We start from the raw sequence: 16,188 nt of genomic DNA, 5'->3' as shown, positions 1-16,188 counted from the left end.
GTGTGTCCAACAATGCCCCCAGGTGCACCTTGCTCCGAGCAGGGACCAGCGAGGACTTCTTCGAGTTGATGAGCCACCCGTGGGCTTGTAGAAATTGGATCGTCAGTTCCAGATGACTGAGGAGGACCTCTGGGGAGTTCGCCAGGATCAGTAAGTCGACAAGATACGGCATGATCCTGACATCCTGACGGCAGAGAAGGGCCGTCATGACTGCCATGACCTTGGCGAAGATCCGAGGAGCCATGGTCAGTCCGAAAGGCAGGGCCTGGAATTGATAATGTAGGTTGCCAATAGCAAACAGCAGATATTGCTGATGCGACATGGCAATAGGTATGTACACGTAAGCATCCTGTATGTCCAGGGATACCATATAGTCCTTGGGTTCCATGGCCAGTACAATAGAACGTAGAGTTTCCATACAGAATTTGGATACCCTCACGAATTTTTTCAAAGATTTGAGGTTGAGTATAGGCCGGGAGGACCAATTTGGTTTCGGGACTAGAAACTGGGTCGAAAAGTAACCCCTGCCTCTTTGGGACAGAGGTACCGGCACAATCACTCCAGTATCTAGGAGAGATTGTACAACCAGGTGTAGAGTCTGTGCTTTCAGCGGATCCAAAGGGTTAACCGTCGAGCAGAACTGGTGAGGGGGTCGTCTCTTGAAAGCGGTCGCGTACCCGTGAGAGACAACTTCTCGCACCCAGGCATCTGAAGTGGTCTTTAGCCAGGCCTGGGCGAACTGCAGAAGTCGGCCTCCCACCCTAGGGGGATTGCTTAGACTTGGGCTTGGTAGATTTGGAAGTACAAGCCTGTCTCTGATACGTCTGACCCTTTGCTTTACCTGGAGGTCGAAAAGGAACGAAAAGTGGTACTCTTAGCCTTTGGAGCAGAAGGATTAGTACTTGGGAGAAATGCAGTTTTGGCTGTTGCCAAGTCAGTTACGATCTTGTTCAGATCCTCCCCAAATAGTATGTCCCCCTTAAAAGGGAGCACTTCCAAGGTCTTTTTAGAGTCCAGGTCCACTTTCCAGGACCGTAACCACAAAATCCGGCGTGCCAGGATAGACGTAGTAGATGCCTTGGCCGCCATTACACCTGCGTCAGAGGCCGCCTCCTGAATATAGTGAGAGGCTGTGGTAATATATGACAGATATTGGGGGTCATTCCGAGTTGATCGCTCGCTAGCAGTTTTTAGCAGCCATGTAAACGCATTGTCGCCTCCCACTGGGGAGTGTATTTTTGCTTTGCAGAAGTGCGAACGCTTGTGCAGCAGAGCGCCTGCAAAATCGTTTTGTGCAAAACAAGACCAGCCCTGTAGTTACTCTTCATTTGCGTTGATTCTAACGACGGAGGGACGGCTTTTGACGTCACACACCCGCCCAGCCACGCCTGCGTTTTTTCTGCCACGCATGCGGTTTTCCAAACACTCCCTGAAAACGGTCAGTTGCCACCCAGAAACGCCCACTTCATGTCAATCTCCTTGCGATCGGCTGTGCGTTTGGAATAGTCACTAGAACCAGTGCAAAACCACAAAGGACTTTGTACCCGTACGTCGCGCATGCACATTGCGGTGCATACGCATGCGCAGAAATGCCATTTTTTAGCCTGATCGCTGAGCTGCGAACAACGTCAGCTAGCGATCAACTCGGAATGACCCCCATTGTCTGGCAGTGTCAGAAGAATTTAGAGGCAGCTCATCCTCAATAGCCTGAACCCATGCTTAAATAGCTTTCGCAGCCCAAGAAGCTGCCATAGTGGGTCTATGCACAGCATCGGCAGTAAGTGTGTAAATAGACTTCAGGCATCCCTCCACATGCTTATCCGTCGGTTCTGTCAGTGAGGTGACAGTGGTGAGAGGCAGAGTAGACGACACCACAAGACTGGCAACATGAGAGTCCACCGGCGGTAGAGTTTCCCACTTGTTACTCAACTCCGCAGGGATAGGATAACGAGCCAACATCCTTTTAGACAGGGAAAATTTCTTTCCTGGAGACGACCAGGATTTCTGACGTATGTCAATTAAGAGGTCAGAATGAGGTAAAACTACTTTAGCAACCTTCTGACGTTTAAACTTATCAGGTTTCTTAGACGTAGCGGGGGTCAGTGTCATCATCAATTTGGAGAATCAGCTTGATAGCCTCCACTAGGTCAGGAATATCAACTTGAGTTGTAGATTCCTCATCCGAAGCAACTGTATCAGTGTCTGATGGATCAGTATAATCCCCATCCTCATCGGACGAATCACCTGAAATATTTGTGGATTGTGAGGAAGAAATGGCCCGTTTAGATGACCCTTTGGTCCCAGTACGGCGAGGGTTAGGTTTTTGTTTAACCAAGGACTGATTTAATTGCTGTAACTGAGTAGACAAAGTATCCGCCCATGGCGGATTAACTGCAGGGACAATATGTGGCTGTAATGGCACAGGAGGTCCCACAGGGGGCGTAAGACGAGTTACAAGCGTAGTCAGCATATTGGAAAATACAGCCTAAGGTGGATCCTGATTAGTCACAGGTGCTGCGGGCTGACTGGAAGGTGCAGAGCACCCATTACCTGGACCCTCAGCTGAAATATTTTCCTCAGGTAAGTCCGTGGCGCCAGCACTGCATGAAGCAGGAGCGTCTGCAGGGTTTCCGCCCTGTGTAGCAGACATTATTTGGAATGTAGCCTTAGGGTGTAACAGTACAATTATAGCCAAACAAACAATACCTGACAAAAAAAAACCTGTATTATGTGACCACAAATGCAGGGCACAAACAGGGGATTTAAGCGGTAAGAGGTGACTGAAACACAGTGAAAAATACAAAACCGTATATCCTGTGGAACACTATATGGTATATGAGACCCTGACGCACTTAGCCCCCCAGAGTACAGAATATAGTGGTAGCAATATGTGTGATACACAAAATAGAAACCACACAGCAGCTATAGGCACACACAGTCACAGGTACAATGCAGAAATTACATATAAACAATAAGACTGCACTGGACTAGCAATTCTACATATAGATATGTATGTATACAGATATAACAATGCACAGTAACCACTGGATGTATATTACAGAATACTTGTACTAAATATTCATATAGAAGTGCACTTGTTCTTAACTAACGCTGTCTAAACGACATGTAGAATACTTAAGTGTCCTGTAAATGCACAGCGCTGATGAGACAGGCGGCTTTACAGAGGAGACAGTGCCCAGCAGTCCCAGGATTAGAGCAGCTCTGTGAAATGGCGCCCAAACGCTGACAGGGAGAGAGAGAGATGCAGCGCCGGGGTGGGAACATCTGTTGTAGATGGCGCCTGGAGCTGGGGGAGGGGCTACAGGTCAGCGCCTTATCCCCTCTGCTCGACTTCACCACCGGGTACTATGGAGCCTATAATAAACGGATTTTAGTAAATCCGACCTGTGCTCCTTGCCCTGGTGGATATAGTGGGGTCCCTGCACGGCCACAGTGTCCACGCCAGCGGCGCGGTCTGTCTCCTGGGACTGCGACCGGATCGTAATTTTGGCGGGTCCCACCTGGGGGACCCTCTTACCTCCTCCCTGAAATGCGGCCACGCGATCCAGGAGAACAGCAGTGGTGATGTGTGCCTGATGAGACCGGAGCGCTTCCGCTGCAAGTATCCGGCAACCAGGGCGCGGGAGTATGCAGCGCCGCTGGGGGAGGTGATGGAGCCGCAGCACAGAATGTCAGCATGACATACACTGCATCTAGTGCCTGTGCTGCGGCCCTTGAAGTCGTCTTTCTTCATAAAAAAGCTCTTATTAGGGCTGCTTAGCGCAGCCCCACCTGTTAGTGACCTGCACTGCAGGCACCAACTTACAAACTGAGCTCCAGTGCCTGGAGGCGGGGCTATAGAGGAGGCAGTGCAGTGCATCCTGGGAACAGTCAAAGCTTTAGCCTGTTGGTGCCTCGAATCAAGATCCAACTCTACACCCCGATGTTATTCCCTGTGGAATACCAATGTACCCCGCTGCAGAAACGTTTATACGCAGACACTGGGAGTTGTATAGATACCCATAATCGGCATCTCTGATCTGCTGCTTGCATACAGCTACGCAACCGTCTGACGCACATCAGGTGTACATCGTCAATCTTAGTAATCCTATTGTCGCACAGCATGGCAGCTGGAAGAAAGGCGCCAAAGCACTTTTCAACCCGTCTGCGTTTCAGTAATCGCTATTCTATTACCATCACGACCATCCCTGCAAATGCACAGTGCAAAAAAAATGTGCTCAACTGCATACAAAATGGACACTGCATACATCTTTTAGTCAGGTCCTATATACAGTGCATGCAGTGTGTGTGGTGTAGGCACAGTGGCCAGCTAGCAGTTCAGACTAACCATTGTAACAAAGTGTACATACCAGGTCCCCATCACATGGCCATGCCACTTTCTCCAGCATTATACACACTATGGGACTCCTATATGGTCTGTCCAGCACCCTGCATGTTGCAAGTTTACTTTCTGGACTTTGGAGACTCATCCACAAACTAGGGTGAAGGGGGATGGGGGGGGGGGGGGGGGGGGGGTCAGAGGAATCTGAACCAAAATATATGTTCTACTACAATAAATAGTGACATTTTGTCTATGGTGCAATGTATCTAGTATTGAACTTACAATTATAAATATACACTATAATAAAAACTAGAAAACACGGTGTGCAAAGTTAACAGATTGATGGCTTTGTGCTTGTGATGCTGAAGGTACAGCCTAATGCACAAAGAGAAGATTTCTCTTTTGGGCTCAAAATAAGCAAATGACCTTTTGTATGCAGTAATCACTCTGATTTTATGAGCATCAGCTGCTGCCAGTCCTGGCTTCTCTCTGCCCTAGCTCCCCTCTGCTTCTCTGCGGCCCAGGCTCCCCTCTGCTGCTCTGCGGCCCTGGCTCCCCTCTGCGGCCCTGGCTCCCCTCTGCTGCTCTGCGGCCCTGGCTCCCCTCTGCTGCTCTGCGGCCCTGGCTCCCCTCTGCTGCTCTGCGGCCCTGGCTCCCCTCTGCTGCTTGGCGGCCCTGGCTCCCCTCTGCTGCTTGGCGGCCCTGGCTCCCCTTTGCAGCTCGGCTGCCCTGGCTCCCCTCTGCTGCTTGGCGGCCCTTGCTCACCTTTGCAGCTCGGCTGCCCTGGCCTCCCCTCTGCAGCTCGGCGGCCGCGGCCCTGGCATCCCCTCTGCTGCTCGGTGGTCCTGGCTCCCCTCTTCTTCTCTGCGGCCCTGCCCTGGCTCCCCTCTGCTTCTCTGCGCCCCTGGCTCTCCTCTGCTGCTCGGCGGCCCTGGCCTCCCCTCTGCAGCTTGGCGGCCCTGGCTCCCCTCTGCAGCTTGGCGGCCCTGGCTCCCCTTTGCTGCTCGGCGGCCCTGGCTCCCCTCTGCAGCTTGGCGGCCCTGGCTCCCCTCTGCTGCTCGGCGGCCCTGGCTCTCCTCTGCTTCTCTGTGGCCCTGGATCCCTTCTGCTTCTCTGTGGCCCTGGCTCCTTTCTGCTTCTCTGCGGCCCTGGCTCCCCTCTGCTGCTTGGCGGCCCTGTCTTTCCTCTGCGCCCCTGGCTCCCCTCTGCTGCTCAGCGCCCCTGGCTCCCCTCTGCTGCTCGGTGGTCCTGACTCCCCTCTGCTGTTTGGCACACTGCATTTTTTTTTTTTTCCTCTAACGTCCTAGTGGATGCTGGGGACTCCGTCAGGACCATGGGGATTAGCGGCTCCGCAGGAGACAGGGCACAAAAATAAAGCTTTAGGATCAGGTGGTGTGCACTGGCTCCTCCCCCTATGACCCTCCTCCAAGCCTCAGTTAGGTTTTTGTGCCCGTCCGAGCAGGGTGCAATCTAGGTGGCTCTCCTAAAGAGCTGCTTAGAAAGAAGCCCTCCGCGGGTTCTGCAAAGCCCTCAGCATGACGCTGGGGCTTTACAAGCGGACTCAGGAACAGTGGGGGGTCGACTCAAGAATTTCAGCGCGCAGTGGGCTTGCTCACAGGTGGACCCCTGGATCCTGCAGGTAGTATCTCAGGGTTACAGGTTGGAATTCGAGAAGTCTCCCCCTCGCCGGTTCCTAAAGTCTGCTTTGCCAACGTCTCCCTCAGACAGGGCGACGGTATTGGAAGCCATTCACAAGCTGTTTTCTCAGCAGGTGATAGTCAAGGTACCCCTCCTACAACAGGAAAAGGGGTATTACTCCACGCTATTTGTGGTACCGAAGCCGGACGGCTCGGTAAGACCTATTCTAAATCTGAAATCTTTGAACCTGTACATACAAAAATTCAAGTTCAAGATGGAATCACTCAGAGCAGTGATAGCGAATCTGGAAGAAGGGGACTTTATGGTGTCCCTGGACATAAAAGATGCTTACCTGCATGTCCCAATTTGCCCTTCACATCAAGGGTACCTCAGGTTCGTGGTGCAAAACTGTCATTATCAGTTTCAGACGCTGCCGTTTGGATTGTCCACGGCACATCGGGTCTTTACCAAGGTAATGGCCGAAATGATGATTCTTCTGCGAAGAAGAGGCGTATTAATTATCCCTTACTTGGACGATCTCCTGATAAGGGCAAGGTCCAGAGAACAGCTGGAGGACGGAGTAGCACTAACCCAAGTAGTGCTGCAACAACACGGGTGGATTCTGAATTTTCCAAAATCTCAGTTGACCCCGACAACACGTCTGCTGTTCCTGGGAATGATTCTGGACACGGTTCAGAAAAAGGTGTTTCTTCCGGAGGAGAAAGCCAAGGAGTTATCCGAACTTGTCAGGAACCTCCTAAAACCAGGAAAAGTGTCTGTGCATCAATGCACAAGAGTCCTGGGAAAGATGGTGGCTTCTTACGAAGCAATCCCATTCGGCAGATTCCACGCACTAACTTTTCAGTGGGATCTGCTGGACAAATGGTCCGGATCGCATCTGCAGATGCATCAGCGGATAACCTTATCGCCACGGACAAGGGTGTCTCTTCTGTGGTGGTTGCAGAGTGCTCATCTGTTAGAAGGCCGCAGATTCGGCATACAGGACTGGGTCCTGGTGACCACGGATGCCAGTCTGAGAGGCTGGGGAGCGGTCACACAGGGAAGAAACTTCCAGGGAGTATGGTCAAGCCTGGAGATGTCTCTTCACATAAATATACTGGAGCTAAGAGCGATTTACAATGCTCTAAGCCTGGCAAAACCCCTGCTTCAGGGTCAGCCGGTGTTGATCCAGTCGGACAACATCACGGCAGTCGCCCACGTAAACAGACAGGGCGGCACAAGAAGCAGGAGAGCAATGGCAGAAGCTGCAAGGATTCTTCGCTGGGCGGAAGATCATGTGATAGCACTGTCAGCAGTGTTCATTCCGGGAGTGGACAACTGGGAAGCAGACTTCCTCAGCAGACACGATCTACACCCGGGAGAGTGGGGACTTCATCCAGAAGTTTTCCACATGATTGTGAACCGTTGGGAAAAACCAAAGGTGGATATGATGGCGTCTCGCCTCAACAAAAAACTGGACAGGTATTGCGCCAGGTCAAGAGACCCTCAGGCAATAGCTGTGGACGCTCTGGTAACACCGTGGGTGTTCCAGTCAGTGTATGTGTTTCCTCCTCTGCCTCTCATACCCAAAGTACTGAGAATTATACGGCAAAGGGGAGTAAGAACGATACTCGTGGCTCCGGATTGGCCAAGAAGAACTTGGTACCCGGAACTTCAGGAGATGCTCACGGAAAATCCGTGGCCTCTACCTCTAAGACGGGACCTGATTCAGCAGGGACCGTGTCTATTCCAAGACTTACCGCGGCTGCGTTTGACGGCGTGGCGGTTGAACGCCGAATTCTAAGGGAAAAAGGCATTCCAGAAGAGGTCATTCCTACACTGGTTAAAGCCAGGAAGGAGGTGACTGCACAACATTATCACCGCATTTGGAGAAAATATGTTGCGTGGTGTGAGGCCAGGAAGGCCCCCACGGAGGAATTTCAATTGGGTCGATTCCTACATTTCCTGCAAACAGGATTGTCTATGGGCCTCAAGTTGGGGTCCATTAAGGTTCAAATTTCGGCCCTGTCGATTTTCTTCCAGAAAGAATTGGCTTCAGTTCCTGAAGTCCAGACTTTTGTAAAAGGAGTACTACATATACAGCCCCCGGTTGTGCCCCCAGTGGCTCCGTGGGACCTTAATGTAGTTTTGGATTTTCTCAAATCCCATTGGTTTGAGCCACTCAAATCGGTGGATTTGAAATATCTTACATGGAAAGTAACCATGCTACTGGCCCTGGCTTCAGCCAGGAGAGTGTCAGAATTGGCGGCTTTATCGTATAAAAGCCCATATCTGATTTTCTATTCGGACAGGGCAGAACTGCGGAAGCGTCCTCAGTTTCTGCCTAAGGTGGTGTCAGCGTTTCACCTGAACCAGCCTATTGTGGTGCCTGCGGCTACTAGCGATTTGGAGGATTCCAAGTTGCTGGACGTTGTCAGGGCATTGAAAATATATATTTCAAGGACGGCTGGAGTCAGAAAATCTGACTCGCTGTTTATACTATATGCACCCAACAAGCTGGGTGCTCCTGCTTCTAAGCAGATGATTGCTCGTTGGATTTGTAGCACAATTCAACTTGCACATTCTGTGGCAGGCCTGCCACAGCCTAAATCTGTCAAGGCCCATTCCACAAGGAAGGTGGGCTCATCCTGGGCGGCTGCCCGAGGGGTCTCGGCATTACAACTCTGCCGAGCAGCTACGTGGTTGGGGGAGAACACGTTTGTAAAATTCTACAAATTTGATACCCTGGCTAAAGAGGACCTGGAGTTCTCTCATTCGGTGCTGCAGAGTCATCCGCACTCTCCCGCCCGTTTGGGAGCTTTGGTATAATCCCCATGGTCCTGACGGAGTCCCCAGCATCCACTAGGACGTCAGAGAAAATAAGATTTTACTTACCGATAATTCTATTTCTCGTAGTCCGTAGTGGATGCTGGGCGCCCATCCCAAGTGCGGATTGTCTGCAATACTTGTACATAGTTATTGTTACAAAAAAATCGGGTTGTTATTGTTGTGAGCCGTCTGTTCAGAGGCTCCTACGTTGTCATACTGTTAACTGGGTTCAGATCACAGGTTGTACGGTGTGATTGGTGTGGCTGGTATGAGTCTTACCCGGGATTCAAAATCCTTCCTTATTGTGTACGCTCGTCCGGGCACAGTATCCTAACTGAGGCTTGGAGGAGGGTCATAGGGGGAGGAGCCAGTGCACACCACCTGATCCTAAAGCTTTACTTTTTGTGCCCTGTCTCCTGCGGAGCCGCTAATCCCCATGGTCCTGACGGAGTCCCCAGCATCCACTACGGACTACGAGAAATAGATTTATCGGTAAGTAAAATCTTATTTTTTTTCTTTTTAGAGAAACAGGAATTAGCTAGTATCTCTGAAAACTGTGGACTAAAGGGGGGTACACACAGCGATATTTAGCTTGTTTCTAAGCAATCTGACTAGATTGCTTAGAACAGGCCTGGCCAACCTGTGGCTCTCCAGCTGTTGTAAAACTACAAGTCCCATCATGCTTTGCCACAGTTTTGCTATTAGGGAATGCTAAAACTGTGGCAAGGCATGCTGGTATGTGTAGTTTCACAACATCTGGAGAGCCACAGGTTGGCCAGGCCTGGCTTAGAACATCGCTCCACGTGTAGGGATGCCGGCGACAGCGATGCGTGTGTGAAGTGAGCGGCCCCCGTGTCCGTCACCCCCTCGCTCAGCACATCGCGCTGTGCTGAGTGGGGGGAGAGATGTGTGCTGAGCGGTCTGTGCTAGAATATATTAAAAAGTAACAAACTTTACTCGAAGACATATGCTTACATACATAGAAGTTAAAATTCATCAGCGTGGGTGTTCCCACCGCAACTCAGCCGTTTGGTATTCAAGATCCCGACTCGTATACACACCGGCTCTGCTTCCGGAGGATGACGTCACAGCGTCCACGTCTATCAGCCACGCCCAACGCATATCGTCCTATGGGGACTTCATCATGGGGTAAAAAAAAAAAAAAATATATATATATATATATATATACATATATATATATATATATATATATATATATATATATATATATGTTATACATACATGTACACACACAATATGTCCAGCACTCAAGATCTGCGCAAACAAGGCAACTTGGTCCGGTGCGCAACCCCTCACAAGAGCATGCAAAATGGAAAAAATGGTGGCACTCAGAAATGATCAAGATGACACAGCCGCTGGTTAGGTCGACGTTTCAGGGACACCTCCCTTTTATCGTGTCTTGAGTGCCACCATTTTTTCCTTCCTATCTATCTCTATCTATCTATCTATCTATCTATCTATCTATCTATCTATCTATCTATCTATCTATCTATATATATATATATATATATATATATATATATATATATATATATATATATATAAAAATAATATTCTGAGAAACGTAAATGGAGACATGCATGTTGAATGCCCATACACCCAGAAATGCCTCCCCAATATTAAAATATGTAAATAAGGTGCCAATTCCAAAGATATCTTTCATCTTTCAAATTGTTTGAAAAATTGCTTATGTGTACACTCAATTTCGTTTGTCAGGACTCCTGGAAGTTCAAGGGAAATTGTTCATCTTTTACATTGGTCATGTCTTCTAGTGTGTAGGGCCCTTAAAATCCTTTACATCTCACAAAACAAAAAAGATAAAGTACATCAGGTTGTTATTAATAAATTCATACTTTTAACTTAATGTGTGAATGTAGATATAAGTCACTAGCTGCAGATATAGCCTCGGGTACATGTGTCCTGAGCAGGAGAGCAAAGTCTCTTTACAAGCAGCAATATAGTCAGGCTGACTATTAAGTAACCTATTGTTCTCAGGCGGCTGCTTAGAAGATTGCCATCTGCTCATTAAAACCATGCCAAACCTCCAGCATAAGCGGGGTAGCCAAAGTGAGCCTGAGAAATACAAGTGAATAGGAAAAGCAAAAGGGGAGAGCCTTGTACGGCCACATACAAAAGGCCCGTGCCGTCAGCCAGGAGCCACAGAGTGCTTATAATACATCTGCTTAACAGACTGCACAAGTGCTCACCTCCCTCTTCTCCCCTTTCTCTTTGTACAGGAGAGAACCTGACATCTGCTCAGACTGTGTGGCTGGGGAGGTGGGCGATGCATGTGCTAGCCTGTTTGTGTTACTCTCTGGTGGTGTTGATACTAAGCAATGTATCAGTATGAGAGTGACGCACTTTATAGGTGTTTGGAGGAGACACGTAATATTTAGAAAATCTGTGGTGTAACACAAATGGAACCCTGCTGTGTCCTTCCATGGCTTCCTCCTGAGACTAACCATAAAATGCAGTAAGGGTCCGAAGTCTTGTGGATATATAAGGGGCGGCTTTTCCTACTGTGCAGGTGTATAAGATGTTTTTGGGAGGAGCCGAGCAGATCTCCTTAGCAGTACCAAGCCTTCTAAAGAGTGAGGAAGTGGACTAGTGTAGATGTTGCCGGTGGCAACCTTACAGAATGTATTTGATAAGCTGTAGCTAGATGCTGATTGGTTTCTATGGGCAACTCCTCCACTTATCCACTCTTTCAAAGGCTTGATACATTTCCTCCATGTTACCCGTCAGGAAGAGGAAGATGTACGTCATAACATGCCGCTTTACAGAGAGTGGTCCAGAAACAATATATGAGGAAAAAATAATGCATTTTAACTTATGAATCATTTCCCCTCCCCAAAGCAGTGCGTGGAACTTTATATAGAAAACACTCAAAGGGAGATGTATCAATCCTTTGTAAGAGAGAAAGTGGAGAAGTTGCCTATAGCAACCAATCGACTTATAGCTATCATTTATCTACCACAGGAGATGATTGGTTGGGCAACTTCTACACTTTTCTCTTTTGAAGGTTTGATACATGTACCCCTCTGTGCCAAAACAAGGTATTCTTGCATCCATGGCAAATATGAAAAATTGGGCCCATCGTTGACATGGCATAATTGTAATATTATACCACATTCCACAGTTTCTTTGTACCTGTAATTTTCTGTCTATGAATTTGGAGACAGAGGACCAACTTCCTGATAGGAACCAACCTTATAGACATAGATCCTGATAGGAACCAACCTTATAGACCTAGATCCTGATAGAAACTGGCCTTATAGACATATATCCTGATAGGAATCGACCTTATAGACATAGATCCCAACAGAAACCGACTTTATAGACATAGCTCCTGATAGGAACCGACCTTATAGACATGGATCCTGATAGAAACTGGCCTTATAGACATAGATCCTGATAGGAACCGACCTTATAGACATAGATCCTGATAGGAACCAACCTTATAGACCTAGATCCTGATAGAAACTGGCCTTATAGACATATATCCTGATAGGAATCGACCTTATAGACATAGATCCCAACAGAAACCGACTTTATAGACATAGCTCCTGATAGGAACCGACCTTATAGACATGGATCCTGATAGAAACTGGCCTTATAGACATAGATCCTGATAGGAACCGACCTTATAGACCTAGATCCTGATAGGAACCGACCTTCTAGACATAGATCCCGATAGGAACCGACCTTCTAGACATAGATCCCGATAGGAACCGACCTTCTAGACATAGATCCCGATAGGAACCGACCTTCTAGACATAGATCCCGATAGGAACCGACCTTCTAGACATAGATCCCGATAGGAACCGACCTTCTAGACCTAGATCCCGATAGGAACCGACCTTCTAGACCTAGATCCCGATAGGAACCGACCTTCTAGACATAGATCCCGATAGGATCCGACCTTCTAGACATAGATCCCGATAGGAACCGGCCTTCTAGACATAGATCCCGATAGGAACCGGCCTTCTAGACATAGATCCCGATAGGATCCGACCTTTTAGACCTAGATCCCGATAGGATCCGACCTTCTAGACCTAGATCCCGATAGGAACCGACCTTCTAGACCTAGATCCCGATAGGAACCGACCTTCTAGACATAGATCCCGATAGGAACCGGCCTTCTAGTCATAGATCCCGGTAGGATCCAACCTTCTAGACATAGATCCCGATAGAAACCGGCCTTATAGACACAGCTCTCTTCCGCCTCTAGAGTTTAGTGCTGGACCTGCACCCTAAGCATGGGGTTGCAGCTAGATCCCATTCATGTTAATGTACCCTCTGATGTCATCATCTGTTGGAAATAGTAACCTGTGGCGAGCGAAGCACGCACGTTAGGGTGCATGTTTGTACTTTTTTGGGCCATATAACACAAAAAAAAATCATAGATTTGGGGCAAAGTAACAGCGCTTTAAGGGCATGGAACCACACTTCTGCCCTCACTGGACATCACGTCCGGGTACATTGACTGAAGGGGATATAAACACAACCCTTATGCTGGTTACACACTTGTAGATACAGTATATCTGCAGATCAGTTGATCTCACACATAACAGCTTTATGCACTAAGCACACCCCAATATATGACATGAGAGCACCACTAGGTGTGGACACTGCTAATAACTTGGTTAGAACTTGAGACACTGAAGTCCAGTAATGTATAATCTGGCTGCACACGTGCTGTGATTGCCCAGTGCTGGCTCTGTGGCATCAGAACCATTAAATGTGATCTTAGGTACAGACATTGGGACTACCTGTTACCTGCTAACACCCTACACGTATAGTAGTTTACATATACATATGGAATTACTTAGGGGCAGATTTATTAAGCCTGGTGAAGTGAAAAAGTGGAAGGTGAGAACGCACCAGCCAATCGGCTCCTCACTGTCATTTTTCAAACCCAGCCTGTAACATGGAAGTTAAGAGCTGATTGGTTGGTGCGTTATCACCTTCCACTTTATCACTTCACCAGGCTTAATAAATCTGCCTCTTAGTCTGTAGCCATTCGGGGTTTAACTGCATTTACACCATGTGTATTTCTTGTCTAAATCCCTAAAACAAAGTTTAAAAGGCACTGGCATATCATCTGGTCCATATGTTTAACATCAGGCAATGATGTAAGAACGTATCCTATACAGTATAATAAAAGGCTAACCCTGCTCCTCACCTCTCTGGGGAGAATTCAGGTGTTTTTGCATGCGGACAGACACTAGATTGCACCCGACAGAGCAATTCAAGGGTTGCTCTGTTTGGGCACTCACATTACAGTTCTGATGTTCCGTCATTTTGACGAGCTGGTAACTAGTATACCATAATGGAGTATAACTCTGTTCAAAGATAATTAAAATACATTTATCGAATGTTCTTATGCAATATATAAGATGACACTTGTAGGCTGGAGGGGACCGTGCCATGATGATGTAATTCAGGTGTATACAAACCAAAATGGAATTGGAAGCTTAAACACCAAAACCACATTTGCACATAATTGAAAACAATATATACTGGAAGTATAGTTATGGAAGTACTATCATGCGTTCCATTATATGCAAAATCTATACTAATACATTGATATACTAATTATTTGGACCCATAGTACTATTAAAACCCCCATCCCTGGTCTGCTGTTACACCTGTGCGGCTGTAAGGAACCCCTCTCTCCACTGCTCACCCTATGCTGCAAACTTGTCCCGTCTGTCTGGGGCCACTCCCAGCGCATGACAGACTGGAAAGGCCATACTGGATTATTACATGGATACTGTTTATCCGGAATGGGAGAGTAATCTGTTGGGATATGACTGCATGGGGCAGAAGTTGTGCGTGTGTTCTAGCTTGGACGTACACCAGGGAAGGTCCTGATGAAATCTATCTTCTAAAGCCCAGATTTATCAAGCCTTGGAAAGTGATAAAGGGACAGATGTATTAACCTGGAGAAGGCATAAGGAAATTATAAACCAGTGATATGTGCAAGGTGATAAAGGCACCAGCCAATCAGCTCCATTATGTAAATTAACAGTTAGGATCTGATTGGCTAGTGCCTTTATCACCTTGCACATATCACTGGTTTATCACTTTCTTATGCCTTCTCCATGATAATACATCTGCCCCAATGTACCAACCAACCAGCTCCTAACTGCCATGTAGCAGGCTGTATTTGAAAAGTGACAGTTAGGAGCTGATTGGTTGGTAGTTTCTCACTGTGTAATTTATCACTTTCCAAGGCTTGATAAATCTGGACCTTAGTTTGATCTTACCTTTATCTAGGTTGGATCTTTGTTTTCTTGGCTTTCTGTTTTCCAGCCTTGGCGGCGGAATTATACATTATAAATTTCTTTAATGAATGACTGGACCACTATCTAATATGCATTCGTGATAGGGGGAAGTGGAGGCCTTAAATACCTGCTTTGTCTTGGGTTATTTGATGCTAATCCCTGTGTGGTGCTTTGCCAAAGATCCAGGATTGGATCAAAATGTTGACATTAGTTGTGATGTAAGCGTATCATAATACTTCTATTATAAGTCTGGAGAGTGCCATCTGTCAAATTATATATACTGTATAAATACATCTCTCTTAAAGATCTGTCTCTGAAGTCCCCACCGCAAAAAGCTTTTCCTTATGTTACCTTTCAGTGTCCCCCAGAGTGTTTCCCCTTTTTCTAGAAATCCTCTGTATTAAATGTCAGATTCCACTCTTTAGGGCCTAATTCAGACCTGATTGCAGCAGCAAATTTATCAGCAAATGGGCAAAACCATGTGCACTGCGGGTGGGGCAAATGTAACATGTGCAGAGAGAGTTAGATTTGGGTGGGGTGTGTTCAATCTGCAATCTAAATTGTAGTGTAAAAATAAAGCAGCCAGTATTTACCCTGCACAGAAACAATATAACCCACCCAATCTAACTCTCTCTGCACATGTTATATCTGCCCCCCTCCACCCCCTCTTCCCTACCCTGCAGTGCTCATGGTTTTGCCCATTAGAGGAAGATTTTGCTTTTGTGATCAGGTCTCAATTAGGCCCTCAGTCTTTTCATTTAATTTCCTTTTTAAATCCCTATGCATTTACTTTACACAGTCCTCTGCTACAAATCATTATATCATTTGCAGAGAGACCCATCTTCCCTTATAGACTACAAGCGATATCACTAATGAATGTTTCATTTCCACCTTATATTTTCCAGGGAAATTTCGGCTGGCCGACATCTGTTGTATGTAGCAATGGGGTATATGATATTGAATCCCTGACTGAAGCTTTAAGGACGGGTCCTTATGGAAGATGCGTCTATGAGTGCGACAATGATGTGGTCACCAACCAGGTAACTATAGAGTAAGCCGAATAGTGAT

The 16,188-nt window shown here is 47.4% G+C and overlaps 1 protein-coding gene across 7 annotated transcripts in view; it reads left to right on the top strand.

The window, feature by feature from the left end:
- LOC134966647 (scyllo-inositol 2-dehydrogenase (NADP(+)) IolW-like) overlaps positions 1–16,188 on the top strand; it is a 455,266-nt gene that overhangs the window by 262,512 nt on the left and 176,566 nt on the right. For all 7 annotated transcript variants that reach the window (XM_063943552.1, XM_063943551.1, XM_063943553.1 and 4 more), the window contains one exon: positions 16,026–16,160. In XM_063943552.1, coding sequence (XP_063799622.1) covers positions 16,026–16,160 — 135 coding nt within the window. The remainder of the gene's footprint in view (positions 1–16,025; positions 16,161–16,188) is intronic.

The sequence above is a fragment of the Pseudophryne corroboree genome, chromosome 10 (genome assembly GCF_028390025.1).
Source record: "Pseudophryne corroboree isolate aPseCor3 chromosome 10, aPseCor3.hap2, whole genome shotgun sequence".
NCBI lineage: Eukaryota > Metazoa > Chordata > Amphibia > Anura > Myobatrachidae > Pseudophryne > Pseudophryne corroboree.
Note: the sequence above shows the minus strand (reverse complement) of the source record. Positions and strands in the feature narration are given on the sequence as shown.